This window comes from Oculina patagonica, chromosome 1 (genome assembly GCF_052425735.1).
Source record: "Oculina patagonica isolate OP01 chromosome 1, crgOcupat, whole genome shotgun sequence".
NCBI lineage: Eukaryota > Metazoa > Cnidaria > Anthozoa > Scleractinia > Oculinidae > Oculina > Oculina patagonica.
Genome location: NC_135758.1, coordinates 14,250,616 through 14,268,083, shown reverse-complemented (window position 1 = coordinate 14,268,083; position 17,468 = coordinate 14,250,616). Strand labels below are relative to the sequence as shown.

The window sequence follows — 17,468 nt, the reverse complement described above, 5'->3', positions numbered from 1 at the left end:
CTTTAATAGAACTTTTACAACAGTTGGTCATGTAACAAACTTAGGTACTAAACATAAAAGCAACACACTTTGGAGAAATATTCTTTGGTTGTAATCTACCATACATCAGCTTACATTTCCATGTATGCATACACTGTAAGTACAAAGTAGTTTATTACTGTTTGTAACTACAGTTGTAACTGGCATATAGATGATGGTTGATAGTAAGTTAAAAGTGTCAAGAATTAATTTTATAACAACAGCACTGCTCTTTATTAGTTTATGGCTGTGTTATAATAAATATTGTACATGTGACCAAGTTTTGTTTTTAAACATATATTTTTTTCAGGTCCCCTCCTCACCCATTCATAACAGTGCTAACAAGTTGTCCTGAACATGCAACAGTTCTGATCCAACAAGGAAACTTACTGCTTGTGAACAGTACCAGTGTCAACAGGTACAAATGTACACAGTTATGATACTGATCTGTGTGTTCAGAATGTACAGTGTAATACAATCCATCAAGGACCAAATGCAATCCTACAGCATCAAAAAATGAATGTTTGCCAGTGACACTTAATTGTGGCTGCTTTAAAGTGTGTGTGTGTGTGAGACATTTAAGAAAATAAAAGCTGAATTTATTTGGTTTCTGTAAAATATATTATTTTATAGTTAAAATTTGTATAGTGCAAATTTCATAAAAAAGTAATTTTAAAATGATGATATATATACAAAATTTACAAACTTTAATGTATGAAATTTAAAAAACTAAAAACTAAAATCTGTCCTGAATATTAGATGTACTATTCTAATGCAGTTATAGCTTGGTATGTTACTGTCCTTGTTTGCAGCTCTGTCAAACCTCAAAGTATTCTGCAGATGTTGGAGCCTTTTTTCAAGTTTGTGCTTCAGGATCCAAAAGTTTTAGTTAATAAACTTGTCAGACAACAACTGGTTACAGGTCTTCTGCAGACAGCAAGCAGTTTACTGAAATGTCCAGGTATGCTTCTGTTATGTACACTCTGTAAGAAGAATACTGTCATGACTAAGTAACATAATTTTGTAGCTGTTTGTATTGCTTATAAGAAGTGAAGTGTTTGGGTGATTCAAGAGCTAGTGTTGTAGCGAGCTACTAGCCCTAAATGGAATATTCATGGTCTGCAAATGCCAACATGTAGAACACTGAAAACTGAAGAAGAATTAAGATGGGATGGGGTGAGAGGTAGAACCTTGCTCAGCTTACTAGAGAGCCCAGGAGCTCGAAAGTTACTAGCCTGTGTACAGCCGTCCCGCTCCCCTCAAAAAAATCGGGGAGGGGACGTCTGTGTTATGGCGTCCTTAATCGTGTTCCGCGGCGGGTGGTTTCCCCGGAATGTGTGGGAAATGATCTGATTGGTCTTTACACAAAAACCATTCATAATTGCATTTAATTTATGCGGTAATGGCTTGTGGCGTTCCAAATTATTTCAGCGTGCGGCGAGCATTCGAACTTTACAACCTTTTGCGTCTCGCGCCGTGTTTCTGAGGCACATATGCAGTATTGTACGGACAAGCTGTTCTGGGGGGGACGGCTGACATTCAACTACAGTGGAAAGAGCCGTAGTTCGGTGAAGACCGTGGTCTCGAAATTTCCTGGTGATTGAACCTCTAAAAGCAAATTTTTCGTTAGTGCGTTTGTTTTGCCTCGTTTCGATTTAAAATGTTTGGTTTGAAAGGACAAGCTTTGGAATTTATGCGTGAAGGCGAATGACTTCTTCGATTTAATAATTGTGATTCCGGGTCCGGCAGTTAACTAATACTCTTGCACAATGTATTGTACGAATGACAGTGTCTGGCTGTGCCGAAAACTGAACATTGTAGCTTTACTTGGAGAACGAAGAAGGTTGGTTATTAGATTTTCTGCTGTAAACGTTATTCTCCTTGCATTTTATTGATCTAGCGCTTTGTTTCTTGAGCTCGATGATGTTTTATCTCCCGTGTTTGTTTTGTTATATTTGGAACCGCATGATTCCAATCGGTCAACCGGATATCCGATATAATAATTTATGTGAAATTTAAAACGATAACAGCAGGATACTGGAACACGATTAAGGACGCCATAACACAGACGTCCCCTCTCCGATTTTTTTGAGGGGAGCGGGACGGCTGTACACAGGCTAGAAAGTTACATGTTGTGCTAAATTGAGAAAGATGTATTTTTCTGTTGACACAAGTGTGGGACAAAGAGTCCTTAGTGGATATCAAACCCATGTCCTTACATTACTGAGCTACAGGGAGACTCATGGCAAGCTACATGTACTGAGGGCATTTTTTCTTGGTTCATATGTGACACACATACTGTTAGGATCATAATTATTTTATTAAGGCAATGTTGCTTTCACATTAAGTACAATGGTGTGCATAACCTATAATCATTGCTTGTTTATAGAATATATTTGTTTGCATACTAGGCAAAGATGACAACCACAAGGCAGTAGCTGACAGAAAATTGCTGGCTGAAGATATTATAGATTTGTTGATGTCTGTTGTGCCCTGCTACCAGGTCAGTAAATGCTCTTTCTGGAGTTTAATTCCTTTTTAACTTTTAAAATTCTCTTCACACCAGAAGGGTCATCAGGCCATCACGCTGTCACCCCAAACTGCCCTGATATGTGCTGACACCTATGCTACATGTACATTCCAACTCGACCACCCGCCCCTGTTCCTCTAATTTTGCCCAAGTGCATCATGTCAGACCCTAAAGCAGCACCCCAGTTTAGGTTGAATTAATATTAGCACTAACTGTTTCAGTAACAGCAGGCTTTTATGAAGTTGGTATGTTGTTAGCCCTATGTCCTACTCCCAACCTAGACTCAGACCATTGGATTTTTGTTCAGTTTCCCCCTTTACCCTGACCTATCTGGCTTCTATGACTCTACCAGTAGACTACTTGTATGCCCCTGCCAGCCTTTATCTAGGGGTCACTGAAGCATGCAAGTTTTTCAACCACAACAGGGTAGCAATCCCCTGGGGAGTTGGAAATTTTGCTTATATTTATTTTATGTTTTTTTTTTCTACAGCTACCTGTTGATTTTTTTATTCTATTTTAATTAATGACCTATTATTGCCAATCATTCTCACCCAGCCACCACAATAATATGTGATTACTGAGTATTCCTCGCATCAGTCATGACAAATTACAACGTGTTAAAGAAGCATACGATTTGTGTAATAATTTTAATACAAATTTTAATAATAATATTGTAAAAAATATATATCCAGAACAGTTGAGCATTTATCATGATTTTACTTTTTTTTAGATATGTGAAGCACAGTATAAAATAAAACCATGGATTACTAGTTAAACTAATAAATTATTCCTTTGTTTCATAGCTTGATGGTAAATCATTGAGTCAGACCACCTTCCTTGTACATACTGTAGCACAATGGCTGCTAGAGCACAAAGATGATTTAAATACTGGTATGCTTATTTATTTATTAAGTTCTTTAATTTTGATAGGAACCATAGAATAATTATTATCTTATTGCAGTCATTAGTATTCTAGAATGCAGAGTGCAGTTTAGCTTGCACAAGCCAGTGATGTTTGTTTTATGTGGCAGGTGTAAGCCATTTGGAGCTGATGGTGAATCATTTGTTATCTCTGTGCTGTGAGAGTCTGTTCCATGGCTGTGACATGACAACATCTCTTCTTTTGTTGCAAACAATTCAACATTGCTGCCCACAGGTATACGTCATCTTTGTTGAATATGGTGGGACTGCGTAATCTTAGATTTGGAGCCAGATTTTTTAAAATGTGGGTGTGAATCTGGGTTTGAATTTTGTACCCTAAAAGAAGGCATACATGTATGTACATGAACATGAATGCCTTCTTCATGTGTTCACCCATGTGGAGGATGAAAATAACTAAAGGTCTGGAATGAAAACAAAAGATCATTTACCTTGTTTTGCCTTGTGTTCTTTAAAATGTCCACATCTCATGCACAACACTAGTACCAGTCTCATACACATCTGGAATATCTTGCTTTGCACAAAACTGTTTTTGATTTTATATAGAGCTATCAAATGGAGGTATTTTTACACACTGATTCTAGAAGAGACTTACCAAGCTATGAGGATTTTGTCAAGGTTTAGATAAATCAGTGGCTTAATTTAAGCTAGATACAGACCATGACACCTCCAGTGGGACTGGTAATGACCACAGATTCGGAACTTTATTGCCAACACTATATATACACAACATGAATTCTTACACACAAAAAATCTCATGGTGCCCAGGTAGATAGAAATTAAGACAGCAAAAGCGAAGTCTGCTTTATGCTTCACTTGCATGCAATGTTATAGATGTCACTTTAACCCCTTCTAAGAGTCCTAGGTCCTGTGAAATTAGTTTCAATTTAATTGATGTATACGTGTGCATATTTTCAAAAGTAAATAAGTCAAAGGCAATAAATGCATCCTAAACCTTCAATACATCGATTTCTCTTTCTATTTCAATAGGTGTTTTCACACTTGTGTGTCATTCCAACCTTAAGCAGACTCCTCCTAAATGCACCAGAAGACTACCACCTTCATATTTTACATCTCTGTAAGTATCAACCAACTGTTCTACCTAGCAATAATAACTAATAAACTGATCATTACTACAGGCAATGGCTAATTATAACTTGAGTTTGTTTTCTTTATCTTTCTAGGCTTGTCAATAGTGCAATCTCAATTACCAAACTGTACAACTGATTGTCTTCCTCTGCTTGTCAATCACCTGCTCCTTATACTACCAATACTTCAGATAATTACCTCCTCACCCAGGCAGCACATGTCTAGCCCTTGGATACCCAGCAGTCAGTCTGTAGGCTGTATAGCTCTCCAAATCTTGAGGCATGTTGAGGTCCATGTGCTTCCTCTGGTCAAGCAACAAGAAAGCATCATGGTGAGTATTGATAGGTTCAGCCCGGGTCTTGACTACAGTGCAGGAAATTATTACTTGAGAAGCTGAAGTGGTTGAAATACTGGCTGGTAATTCAGTTGAGATTCACAAACTATTCCTCATAGAATGTTACATGCACAATTTACACGTAAATAGCAACTACAGTGCATGTGCACATTGTGTCTGTAGCTAGACCTGGCCATTCCAGCTGGTTCATTGTCCAAGTTGTACTGACCAGGTACAGGAGAAACTTTAGTAATAATATTGCAAAGTTGTCCTAGTAAAGTATGCAAATTATTCTCAATTAATCAGATGAGTCAAGTCAAATTTTAAAGAATTTCTCTGGGCCAAAATGGCCTGTGTTTCTAAACTTGTGGAGGCCAAAGTGTTATTTTTACTGGCCAATATCCAGTTGACCACTGTTGGTGTCAACCTGTATGCTGTGAAGTGATCATGGCTAACATTACTTAAAAAGTAATTTTTTTGGTAGCCTAGCTGTTTAGTGAAATACAGTCAACCTCGTCCACAGGGTCTGGGAACGAGGTTGAAATACAGTTATACTTGTATTTTTAGCATTTTTTTGTTGCATTTGTTTTGCAATAAAATTAGTTTCACATGTTAAGACAACAATGCACACAAGTATGTTTGAAACAAAACTTCGCTGTTTGTTTATGTCATTTTGCTGTTGTCTCATGTCATTAATGATTTCATTATTTCATTTTATATATTTTCATTCAGACTGCTGGGATGGCTGTATATTCATCTTCATCAGTTCTAAGCCAATGTATTAGACAAATGACTGCCTGCTCTCAAGAAATGATCATATTAATTAGGTAAAAAGTATATAATATATATTTTTTGTTCATGGTATTTATATTCCTACATGTTAAATATATGGATATCAGCTCAGTATTTTCTTTCAGTCAATCATGTATTAATTTTATAGTGCCTAAAGAAAAACCTCATGTAGCTGTTTTGTCACATTCCTAGTAACAATGCAACAGCCAAGCACTGGCTTAACAGTTTGCAGAGCTCGATTCCGTCACAACGTCAAGTGCAGAGTCATGTGACACTAATGTTAGCTGCTTTGTTGGTGACGTCAGAAGGATGCGTCGCCTTGGAAGCCTTAAAAGTAGTTCCAATTCTCGCCAAGACAGATCCATTACAGGTACTGAATTAAGTGCAGCCTGCAGTTACATAATATTATTAATCAGTAGTTGTTTCTCCATTAAATGGTGCCAATTACATTTCAATGGACATTGTGTACATAATTGCCCAATACAATCACTTTCTTGCTGGCTGAGCTTGCAAGAGAAGCAAGGAATGAGGTTTTCATGAACTGAATGGGAGCTGGGACCAAGTTGGATATTGAGCTTCATACTGCTGATATACCTGATTTCAATTAACCCTGTTTAGGGTGTTTCCTCTCAAGGCACATTCAACATTCATTTGTTATGTGTTTCAGGCTCTTTATTTTCTACCCTTGTTGCTGTACAAACTTGGTAAAGAAGCTCATCCTGAGGTGAAGCAGCAAGTTCTTTATACCATACCACAACTTGTCACTCACAAGGTACAGTCTACTGGTGTCAACATTGCAAATTATGCAACACCCGTGACGTACTAAGCTGCATCAAATGGTCTGTAAAAATCCTGATAGCTTTTAACCGTTTTGTACAAAATGTGTGTAAATGTAAGTTTTTCATATACATTAATGTGACAGCTTTGTTGTTGTTGTTGTTTGTCAGGCTATCTAGTCAGTTCGATGACTATTTGTCTGTTTAACTAACATACTACTCATCTTCATCAGATAATGATTGATTGTGTATCACATGTGTTTACTGGAATAGTGTAGTTGCTTTTGATACACTTATATCCATGTGATAGAGATTTTATTCAGTGCCACAGATAGCATTACCCACCCTTTTGAACAACCAGGGCGAGGTCGTCCATAAACTTATTGTGTTGTAAATGAAAAAAGTAACAATTTCTTTAAAACCACAATGAATAACCCCATTTTAATTACTTTAAATGGATTATACCTTTTTGAAATATCGTTACCCAGCACCTACTATTTAGCTCTCACTTTCTGCATCATTGCTGTTTGTAAATAGATGTAAATGTATACAATTTATGTTTTCGAAGATATTAGCCTTTTTCAGGCTACTCTAAAATTCGAGTTTAAATAAAGTTCATGTTATGTTATGTTAGTATTGTATAGGCCCTGTGTTACGCACAATTCAGACAATAGGACAGTCTCCTCCTCTGAAGCCTGTGTCTTTGAGATTGATGTGCAAGTTGTGGCAGTTGCAAAATCGTGTCTTCCCACATCTTCAGCGAGCACTTAACGCAGTTGACACTAATGTGGGAGCTGAATTAAACTTGGAGATTCAGATTGCCAAAGCAGCCTGTTTATTGGACATCTGTAAATTAAGGTAATGATAACATATAAGTAAGTAACCTTTGGCTTGTACATGTGTATATTGTCGTTCAATGTTACCCTTGGTACAATTTGTATTTTTCTAATATATGATTAATGAATATAAAGCAATACGGTTATACCAGATTGTACTAACGGTAAAATGAAATCACAACATGTACATTCAGTTTGTTTGTTCATGCTACTCTAACACACGTTTTTTTAAGTCTTATATTGTGTTAGGAAAATAGATCTCACAGGCCGGTTATAAATCCACCAACAGCAGCCCAAAAAAAATTATTAAGAATACGTCAAAGAAGTGGGAAGCGTTTTTATTTTGTCAATACATTTCAGAATTCTAAGATGGTCAGTCATCATTCATGATTTATATATCAAATCATGGTGGCATGGAATGTCTGGAATATGTTCTTTTTGTGATGATTCTGTGCTTAGGTTGAGCAAGTTTTAGGATTTTTTTTTGCAAAGTAAATGAAAACATGGTAGGAATTCATAGAATAAAACCAGACCTTGTCTGGTGCATGTGTTACTGTCTTTGTATCTTAGTGTTATATGTATTCTTGCTTTCAACTGTTTTGTGAAACCACAGACCGTCTCAGCATGGTGCAGATCTACTGAGCCTGTTGTCCAAACTGTTGGATGAAAACACAAAGCCTGGGCAGACTGCAAACCATTCCTCCGTGTTAGTAGTATCACTAGCATTACAAGCTCTGGAGGAGCTCTGTAAAGCTGAGGTATGTCTGGTCATGTCACGTGACACCTGTGGACACTTTTGCAAGGAGCGTTCGTTGTCATTAGGATTGCAAATTACATGTATACAGGTTTCAGTTGAATTAAAAAAGAGAATGTTGATTTCAATGTAGCGCGGAGTTTCTCAATTTTTGGCTATGTTCAAGCAAAAGATTGTGGTTGGAATGCAGGCAATATCTAGCATGTATGAATATACATTCCATTATGTAAATGCTTAACATTATCGAGTGGTGCAGTTATTACAGTGAAACTCCGATAACGAAGTGCCAAGGGAATGGGGATGTGCTTGTTATATCGGGTTCTGTTTTTGTACATTTTGCTGTAAGTAAAATAACTACTGAAGAATGTTGTTTGTTTTATACTGGGGGCTTCATTATAAACTAAAGAGGTTCGTTCTATCAAGTTTCCGCTGTAATTATGAAATATGTACTAAGCTATCAAACAGAAACGAAAGACTTGTGGAGTTAGATATTTACCTGGTTTTCAGTCATAAATGTTACCATTATGTGTAATTAATTGTTATTTTCACCTTTGATGACATACACTGTTTTTTCAAGGTTGTAGACCTGTGCACAGCATGGAAAGTTCTTTCAGTGAAACTCAGTCTGGATAGAAGGCCTCAGGTTCTGTGCAGTTTATGTCAGTTGTTCAGCATTGTACCCAGTCTAGCTACTAGTTCGTCAGATTATCAGGTACGTATGGTTTATTCCAGTTGTTTTTCAATGACAAGAACTTATTTAGAAAAAGGCTTACTAATAAATACTTATTGACCGAGAGTGAAATCTTTACGGAAAAATCTCAAACTGAGGCCTTGTTGTAAAATACGCCACTGACAACGTCGTTTTCTTGAAATGTCTTACTCGTTAGGGTCAAAGATTCGCCAACTGTTGCAGTTTTGATAAAAAAAAGTGGGTTTTAAGAATTTCTCGCCGGCTCTCTTTAACAATAACTTATATTGGGCGCTAAAATTGCTAATCAGAACGCGCGTTTTATCGGCTATGAACACCAGCCATATAATAATATTGCGGTATTGGATAAGTTGTGGATGTTTATACAGTCTTATTCAGTCATATTTCATTAGTGTCCATGAATTACACTCCATATTAACTTTGTATCACATTTATTACACGCTAGGATTTCAAGAATCATGTTCTTTCATTCTTATGGTCGTTAACCCAACACCAGGTATGATTAATGTAATAAATTATATTTGTGATCTTATCTTTCTAGTTTATTAAAAGCAGCGAATGAAAGAAAAACTGAATACGCCACGGATTGTCCTGTTACAAAATCATCCGTTCTTGTTTCCGAAGTTGTCCTTTAGCTGTCCGAACTATCTATAGTTGTGTTAAGCTGACCACACTTGTCTGTAGTTGTCCCGCCATGACTTGTCCATTAGTTACTATCGAACTGGCCATGTTCAGACAGCAAACTACAGACATGTTGGTACAGCTTAGGACAACTGTGGACAATTTTGATCCAAAGGTAGTTGTTGTCCCAGGAAGCCTAATATTAGCCTGCGGAATACTGCCACATGAAGACATCAGTTGATCTAGGGACGTAAAAGACATATCAGCTTAAGATGTGTGACCAGTAAATACAAGATTGACTTTCTCATTTATTGAAAATATAGGCTGGAGTGCTATTGGGCTCCGAGGGTTTTTCTCCGGGTTCTCCGGTTTTCCTCCCTCCACAAAAACCAACACTTCTAAATTCCAATTCGATCGGGAATCCGAGGGCCACAGGTTTGTCAGTCGAAGACTGTTACGTGCAACCCTCGTTAAACAAAGTTGATTTAAACAAAGTTGATTTATTTATTTATTGGGCACAGGGGTTTAACTGTGGAATAGGGCCGCTTACCTGAAAGAACACATTTAAAAGGGGGCATATATTAGAAAGAAGGAAGTTATTGGAAGGAAGGCACCGAAATGAAGGTGTTATAACTCCCCCAGTATTTAACAGTGTAGTCAGTGTAGTGTCGAGCGGTCGAACGTGCGTGTGTGGATTCTCTAGAGAGAGTGTGAGCCAATCGCGAGTGTGTTATTGTTGTCCTTAGATATAATGCTCTCGATTATGTATTCAAAGTGTAGTGTGATCTAGTGCGTGAAATGGCTCTGTAACGGACGAGCACATTAAATTTACTGTTTGTTTTCCATCGAGTTTCTGGTGATTCTATAGTCAGTACGCTCTATAGACTGTGTATTTTAGTGCAAAATATTTGCACATGTAGAGTTACAAAAGTGAGGCTTTCAGAACTGTTTTATTAGTGGTACATGTGGCTTATGTCCTGTTATTTTACCTTCAGGAGTCACTTGTGGCTCGTGCTGCCTTCACAGCCCTGTCAATGTTTGATCCATCTGACTTCAAGCTTATTCATCTTCCTGAAAAGGTACAATGTACAGCAGTGTATAGGCACTAACAATGTAACTGCTGAGTTTCCTTTTAGCATGATCGTTTATTCTGGAAATCAAAACTATTCACTCAGAATTTTGGAAGGAAATACCTCTTATGTCAATGGTAATTGCTTACCAAACCTTTAAAAAAATAAAAATGGTGATCTTCATATTATGTGATAATACAGGTAGGTCTGGACAGTGAAAACTATGTACCTTCACCACGTTCTGTTTAACAGCTGTACTCTCGGAAGAGCGTTTTTAATGAGTATACATAAATATATCTGAATTCTACACACAGATCTACCATCCATTAAAAGAAAAGTTGCTGGCCTCCAGAAAACGTAATGATGATGAGAGCGATGAACATGAAGATGAAGCTTCTGTGCAGGAATCCATTGATAACTTGACGCCACCAGGGACGGCTTATGTTGAATTGTTACACATGATACACCAAGACGTACTCCCAGGTGATGCTTTTCACACTTTTCTGAGTCATTCGTTTTTACTATAATCCAACCTCTGAGTCCATAATACGCACTGATAAAGCTCAGTGCTTTTGGGCCCTTATTCGTTTCACAAGAAGACTCTGGACTTCTAACAACTTACATCTAAAACATGGCAGAATTGTTATATACGTAACAGTAAATGTATTTTAAAAATTGTGCCATGGGTCCTTTAAAACTAGCAAGACATCTACCGAGGTATTCGTGACCAAAGGGTGCCACTATGTACTAAATGTATGCAGGTCTTAAACTTTGATATACCCTCATCCTATGAAATGTAGTCGGGTCACAATCCCACAGAGATTCGTAATAACTATATTATCTTTGGGACTATTACGTTCTTGAGATCTGCTGAGTCATTGTTATTGGTGTCTTTGTAAGGACGTTAAGTAGGATGGTTTTTTATTTGTACTTGGTAGATATAGTATTCCACACTGGGTTGTTTCTAGAGCACCAATAGAGCTTGCATGTGTTGAGTAGTTTTCGTGTCCTCCCATCACTGGTTATTACACAAATAGACTAATGGAATATACAACACATGTACTTATAACAGTTCTTCATGATTGTTTAAATGCAGGCTTTGAGAAGCTGTTAATCAACATGATAAGAATGGAAGCTGCATCGCTGCCACGTGGCCTGGCTCACACTGTGTCACGTGGTACATCATCTCACGACAGGAACATGCAATCCATCCCAGGGTTCTTGACGGCTCAGTATGAAAAGTCCAAGTCACCTGGACTCAATCAAGGACTTGCAGGTAAAACATGAACAAAATAAGATAATTCGGGCACTAAAAAAATATCTCTGTTATTTTGACGTTACATTCGTCATATTGTGTCAGAGTATTTGACAGTTGCGGTAAAAGCTCTACTAGGCCCCTGGGGGTAGCGAGGGTGGGGCTTATTTTAAATCACACATAAAATATGTTTGGGACACTTTTAGTGGGTACTTCTCAGTTCTGTCTACAAAAACAAAAAATTGATAAAGTAAACTGAAAGGTAAATATGGTGGGCAAATATTACTCCAAACGGTAGTTTATAAATTGTCTTAATTTATTATGTCAGGGAAAAGAAAGGGAAGGCTTAATAGAAAGCAGGGGCTTGTTAAAAAACGTTTAATTTAACAGAGTTGCTTTAATTGATCATGTATATCACTGTAACAGTTATGTTTATTAGCAAAGAGACATAATTAGTGGAAGCGATCGAAAGTGTGTTTTGCTTGGTTGTTTATTTGTTTGTATTTCTTTATTAAAAGAATTCGTTTTTTGTTTTCAATCAGCGGGGCTGTTGTTTTGTTTTGAGCCTCCTTTTGAACAACATGAAGGGAAACGTGCCAGAAGGTATTTAGTGAATTGTGCCCGAAGATACAGACAGATGTTGGACTCACTGCTTCATGAGGTAAACAGTGATTACATGCTGGGATAGAAACTGCAGTTTGTATGCAATAAAACAAACAGCTCAATCCTTTGCAAGAAAATTGAAAGAGAACATAGAATCACATTCCCCAAATCGTCGTGACCTGAGAAAACCTTGTTGAAGGTTTTGGAGATGCAAAACTATTATTTTAGTTATTATTAAATTTTTAAGAAGTACTTTGAATATTAACGTATTTCTTTTTTTTCCCGTCTGTTTGGTTGTTTTCATATATTCATAGCTACCTTGTTACACAATCGAGATATGCTGCCCGTTGTGATTGGTTTTTGTCTTTTCAGGTGCCTGTTCAACCTTCTGAGTGGCACCGAACTTTGCTGCTGCCTCAGGCGTGGCTATCGTTTATGAACCGTGCTTACAATGCGTGTGTAGAGGTACAGTACGTTTACTAAGAACAACTAAAGTAAAAGCAGAAACAGACGAATGGTTCAGATTGCAAGTTCAGGGTGAACGAAAAGCCTGTTTGGGCGATTTTTGGAGCCGATCAATTTGAAGCCTGTCCCGTCTGAACATTACATTAACAAACGAGATTCGACTGTGTATTTATTTAATGATTTTTATTCTCATCGTCCTTGATTTTGATATTGTATCGATAATGTAAGGAGAAATAAGATGTTGATGAATGTTTGGAATCAAAGGGTTGAAGTATCATCATCATCATCATCATCATCATCATCACGACCTTTGTTACCCTGTAGGGACGTAAAGCTGAGTTAGAAATGCAGCACAGTCACGGACATATTCAGGATATCGAAGAACTTAAAACAAGGCAAATGAATTCTTGGTTGTGGTGAGTAAAATAATAAGGAGTTCTTTCATTCATTCAGTCAGTTCGCTTGTGGTTTCTGTCAACCAGAACACTCAGTAGAAATCAGTAACAACAAGTCTGACGCTTTAAGAGGCACTTAAGTAAAAGTTATCAAAATTAATTGAAATTAGTAACAGTTGCAACAAAACGAATTTGAATAATTTCTTCCAACATTTATTTCAATTAATTAGCAGATACTTGAAGTTTGACTAGATCATGATAATAACGAATATGTGAAAGAAAAACAACAACAGTTGGACCGCAAAAAACCATGGCAACCATAACTGAGGTTGTATCACCATTAGTAATACATGTAGTTTAATGGCTCAATATTTTTCCATTCGTTCTGAGGATTGTTGATAGTATTTGTTAAATATACTACAACATATATATACTACAATATGCTATCAGTTCATGTGTTACATTTCAGGGTAAGAGATCAGATCACTGAACAGCTCAAAGCAGCTTCAAGGTGAAGTTTGTGCTTTTATGTTTTTTTTTTAACTCTGTAGAACAGTATAAAAAGCTGTTTGCAGTTAGTTTATTGTGAGGTTAATTCTTAGTTATGTTGAAAGGAGTCAAACGACATACTTCTATTTATTACATAATATTTTATAAAATAATTGATTCATGCTTTTAGCTGCCCTCGTTGCTACGGTAAATGGTAAATAAGTAAGCATTTTACCTTTTTAACGTGTAATCGTTAATTTATTCTTATCAATTGTAACATTTTAATATGTAGTTTTATCAAATCAATAAAGACATTATTATCATTATTAACATTATTAGAATTTTTATATCATTTTATAATTATTAGAAGTAGTATTTTTATTTATTATTACACGACAGCCTGGGTTCTTGATTCGTTTTTGTTTCCCTGTGTTTAGAGGTAATCCGTCCGTCCAGGGTAATTCCGTCCTTGCTCTAGCGGGCCTGGCACGGGCTGTGTCGATATTTGTGCAGCAACAGACCTCTTCTGGGACGACAGAGCAGTATCAGCGAAATACTGAATGGCTGAACATGGTGGCTGACACACTGATGGTGGTATTGGATGGAAATTATAAACCTAAAGGTCCTTCACTGGTCTGGTGTCAACAGGTGAATAACTATAGGTCATTAAACACGTGGGTTATGGTACTTTTTTTGGGTACTTTTTTCACCATGTCCAACTTATAGCACTTAAACCGTAAAAACGTTTGACAAAGCTAAAGTAGAGTGTTTTGACCTTTTGTCTGAGATAAGTTCTTGTGAAGTATAGCGTTGTTAAATCTTGGAAATAAAAGTCTGTGTGTGACAATGAAAGAAGCATTAATCAAAACCGTCCATAAACAAGTTTTATTGTTATATTGTCTGTTTAATTGATTAGCCACTGTGTTGTGAAACATTCAGACCGCTCATTCTTGGTTTCTTTTGACTTTGACAGTTGACTCTGCTCCTCGCCCCGTGGCAACTATCAGCCGATACACAACTCAATCCTGCGGTCTGACAGATAGACTTATAAAAACTAAACATAATTGTCTATATTTTGCTTTATTTACTGTAAGGTATCTTCTCCAACCTCCACTGCCAGTTCGTTGTTAGCTCGTTCATGTGCTGCGTTATCCTTGTCACTGTTGGTTGCTTGTCTTGTTACGCTCGACACTGACAGAATTCACAACATGGCTGAACTACTTAAACAAAGGATACCAGGACAGACCAAGTGAGTATTGAGACTGAAATCAAGGAAGAATACTTTAAAGAATTTAAAATTTGGGTGGATCTTTGGATCGTCGTTGGGAATTTCCGTTGATTTTCGGCATTACTCGGCAATCTACGGAAGCCTTCGTTAATCTTAGGTTAGAAACAAATAAATGCTGTTATCGTATGTAAGGTTAATCGATCTCCCTATGTTATAATTAATGTTTTTCTCAGAACTTCTTTCTTTGAACTCTCAAAGCTTGTCAATGAGCGAACTGTTGTTGTGTTAGCTAATGTTCGTTCGCTTCAGTGATTTTTACGTTATATTTCTAGAGATTCTCGTGCAAAAACAGTCGCGTTGCTGAAGCTATGACCTACCACGTATTACAGGTGCAGGGAATTTTAGATAAATTGTTTTTCGCTGACAGACATGTAGAAGTCTCCATCTCAGAGAAGTATCGAATCCAGTTTTTCTGTTGATAAAGCCGCTTTTTTTTCTCATTGTCTTTAGAGCCGGTAGCTCAGCAGTGGTGCAGATGTCTTGTTCTCTAGGACTTGGTTTGTTGCTAAGCAAGCTCTATGAGGAACACTTTAGGTGTGTATGATTAGGCCGCACCTCTGACTAATTTCACTGGAGATGTCTCGAAACCTTTTATTTTGGCTCAATTACCACTGAAACACCAACACAAAAAACTGAAGCAAAGATTGGTTTTCAGTCAAGGTTTTTATTCAGACAAGGCAGTCTATTGAGGAAGTGGCAAGGTATTGTGGGTTGCTGCAATTAAACATAAACCGGGTTTTCGAAGGAGGAAGGAAAAACAAGACCATAGTTTTTTATTATCTCCTTTTATCCGCTTGGTTTCAATATTTTAACTCTCCCTTGCAAGACAGAATACAAGGATATCAGTGGTAACTGATAATCTGTTCATCACGATAGGTTCCTTCACAACCGTTTATAGCATTGGCTCGTTTTCAGCGATTTAATAGCAGTTATTTTCCTCTTTTCTTGCAGTGATCTGTGTGGTAAGGAGGTAAGTCCATGTTGTTTAAATGTAAAGTTACAACGCTCATAAATGAACCCGTTCATACAGGCGGTGCGACAGAAGGATTCCTACTCCACATGATGGAAAGCTGTTCCACCGCATATTCCCGCCAGCATTTGCCGGTAGCCATTCATACACCTGGATGGAGAAAGGCACTGCTAGAAAAAAATGTCCACACAAGGACCTGGCAGGGCTTGACCTTTCCGTTTCGGTATCGTTATGGCTTATGAAGTGACACTATAGACATAAACACACAATGCCTCTCACCGACTTCCCTTCTTTATAGTTCGAATTTTAGTCACCTGATCTAAGGGCCTGTTTTGAGGCTTGAGCTACCAAGCCGTGTTTTTAATGTTAATGTTAAGCATTTCAGTGAAATTTGATCGTTGTATCTTTTCTTAGGGCTATTTGCTGATGACTACAGCTTTAGATGTCCTTGAGAACGCTGCTCTGACCCAGGACTTAGAAAACACGTAAGAAATGAGCAAACACATTCACCTTTGTCAATAGTCAGAAGAGATGACGTTTTGGGCAATTCATCTTACATGAAAAGGTTCCGATTCACATTCTTTAATCCAAAAATAGCACGAGCGCCACGACAGGTGTCATGTCAGCGTGACGCCATAACAATACGTAACGTTGCTTAGCAACTTCCCCGATAAAAATCGCGGACCCAGTCAATTCCGGGATGAGGGAGATCGAGTGAGAAAAACGTTTTTGTTCTCTCTGTGTGTCTTCGCTTTACCCCTTTGCAAACAAACGGTTTCAAGTTACCATTAGCCCTCATCCCTGAAAATATCTCATTTTATCATTTCCAGTCTACTAAATGTCATAACATGAATGAAACAATTTGAATATGCTGTAGGCAAATTAATTTAGTTACATATGTTTTTTATTCGCAGAGAAGGCGCGCGTCTTGGCCTGGGACTAGCTGTGTCTTCTTTGTGCAAAGAAAGTCTCGTAGACTCTAGAGTTCACGTGACAAACCTTTACAACAAACTGATTGACATGTTAAATGAACAAGGTGGAGGAGATCCTGAACAAAAGCTTCAGGTAGGCTCTCTGATGTGTCGCTACTATTAACACTATTAACTATGTTAGGCAACTCTACTACATACAATGCAACTTGTCTAAAAATAAAATCAATCTTCAGGACTGTAGTTGAAATACAAATAGGAAGCTAACAAGGGTATACCGGACAAGATTAATACACACTGTATTTAACTCAACTTGAGCTCCGTTGAGTTAACGTTTGTGGACATTCAAACGTAACGAAGTTTGAATTATTTTTGCAGAGCTTGTGTTTCAGCGTGGCTTGTGTTTGTGTTAATGCGTTCCATACTGGACTTCTGTCTGCTGGTCAAGCTATGGAATGCGCCAACAAAATTCGAAACGTGGCGGAGAAACACCATGAGGTTAGTTGTATAAAAAAGCAAAAATTCTTGTTCAACGCGCCATGGTTACGCACCCAAGCAAACTCATTTGACCATAGCCCAATTTAACTGTGGAAAGCAATTTCTGCA

The 17,468-nt window shown here is 37.5% G+C and overlaps 1 protein-coding gene across 1 annotated transcript in view; it reads left to right on the top strand.

Annotated features, from left to right (window-relative positions):
* Positions 1–17,468, top strand: part of LOC144658082 (focadhesin-like) — a 29,529-nt gene that overhangs the window by 5,153 nt on the left and 6,908 nt on the right. The window contains exons 5-32 of the mRNA XM_078518405.1: positions 329–436; positions 831–979; positions 2,430–2,521; positions 3,352–3,439; positions 3,580–3,704; positions 4,478–4,565; positions 4,672–4,907; positions 5,643–5,737; positions 5,895–6,072; positions 6,370–6,474; positions 7,113–7,336; positions 7,928–8,072; positions 8,646–8,780; positions 9,223–9,273; positions 10,394–10,477; positions 10,783–10,951; positions 11,565–11,744; positions 12,266–12,384; positions 12,699–12,791; positions 13,116–13,207; positions 13,656–13,697; positions 14,113–14,323; positions 14,770–14,924; positions 15,414–15,497; positions 15,915–15,933; positions 16,348–16,418; positions 16,848–16,998; positions 17,241–17,360. Coding sequence (XP_078374531.1) covers positions 329–436; positions 831–979; positions 2,430–2,521; positions 3,352–3,439; positions 3,580–3,704; positions 4,478–4,565; positions 4,672–4,907; positions 5,643–5,737; positions 5,895–6,072; positions 6,370–6,474; positions 7,113–7,336; positions 7,928–8,072; positions 8,646–8,780; positions 9,223–9,273; positions 10,394–10,477; positions 10,783–10,951; positions 11,565–11,744; positions 12,266–12,384; positions 12,699–12,791; positions 13,116–13,207; positions 13,656–13,697; positions 14,113–14,323; positions 14,770–14,924; positions 15,414–15,497; positions 15,915–15,933; positions 16,348–16,418; positions 16,848–16,998; positions 17,241–17,360 — 3,409 coding nt within the window. The remainder of the gene's footprint in view (positions 1–328; positions 437–830; positions 980–2,429; positions 2,522–3,351; positions 3,440–3,579; positions 3,705–4,477; positions 4,566–4,671; positions 4,908–5,642; positions 5,738–5,894; positions 6,073–6,369; positions 6,475–7,112; positions 7,337–7,927; positions 8,073–8,645; positions 8,781–9,222; positions 9,274–10,393; positions 10,478–10,782; positions 10,952–11,564; positions 11,745–12,265; positions 12,385–12,698; positions 12,792–13,115; positions 13,208–13,655; positions 13,698–14,112; positions 14,324–14,769; positions 14,925–15,413; positions 15,498–15,914; positions 15,934–16,347; positions 16,419–16,847; positions 16,999–17,240; positions 17,361–17,468) is intronic.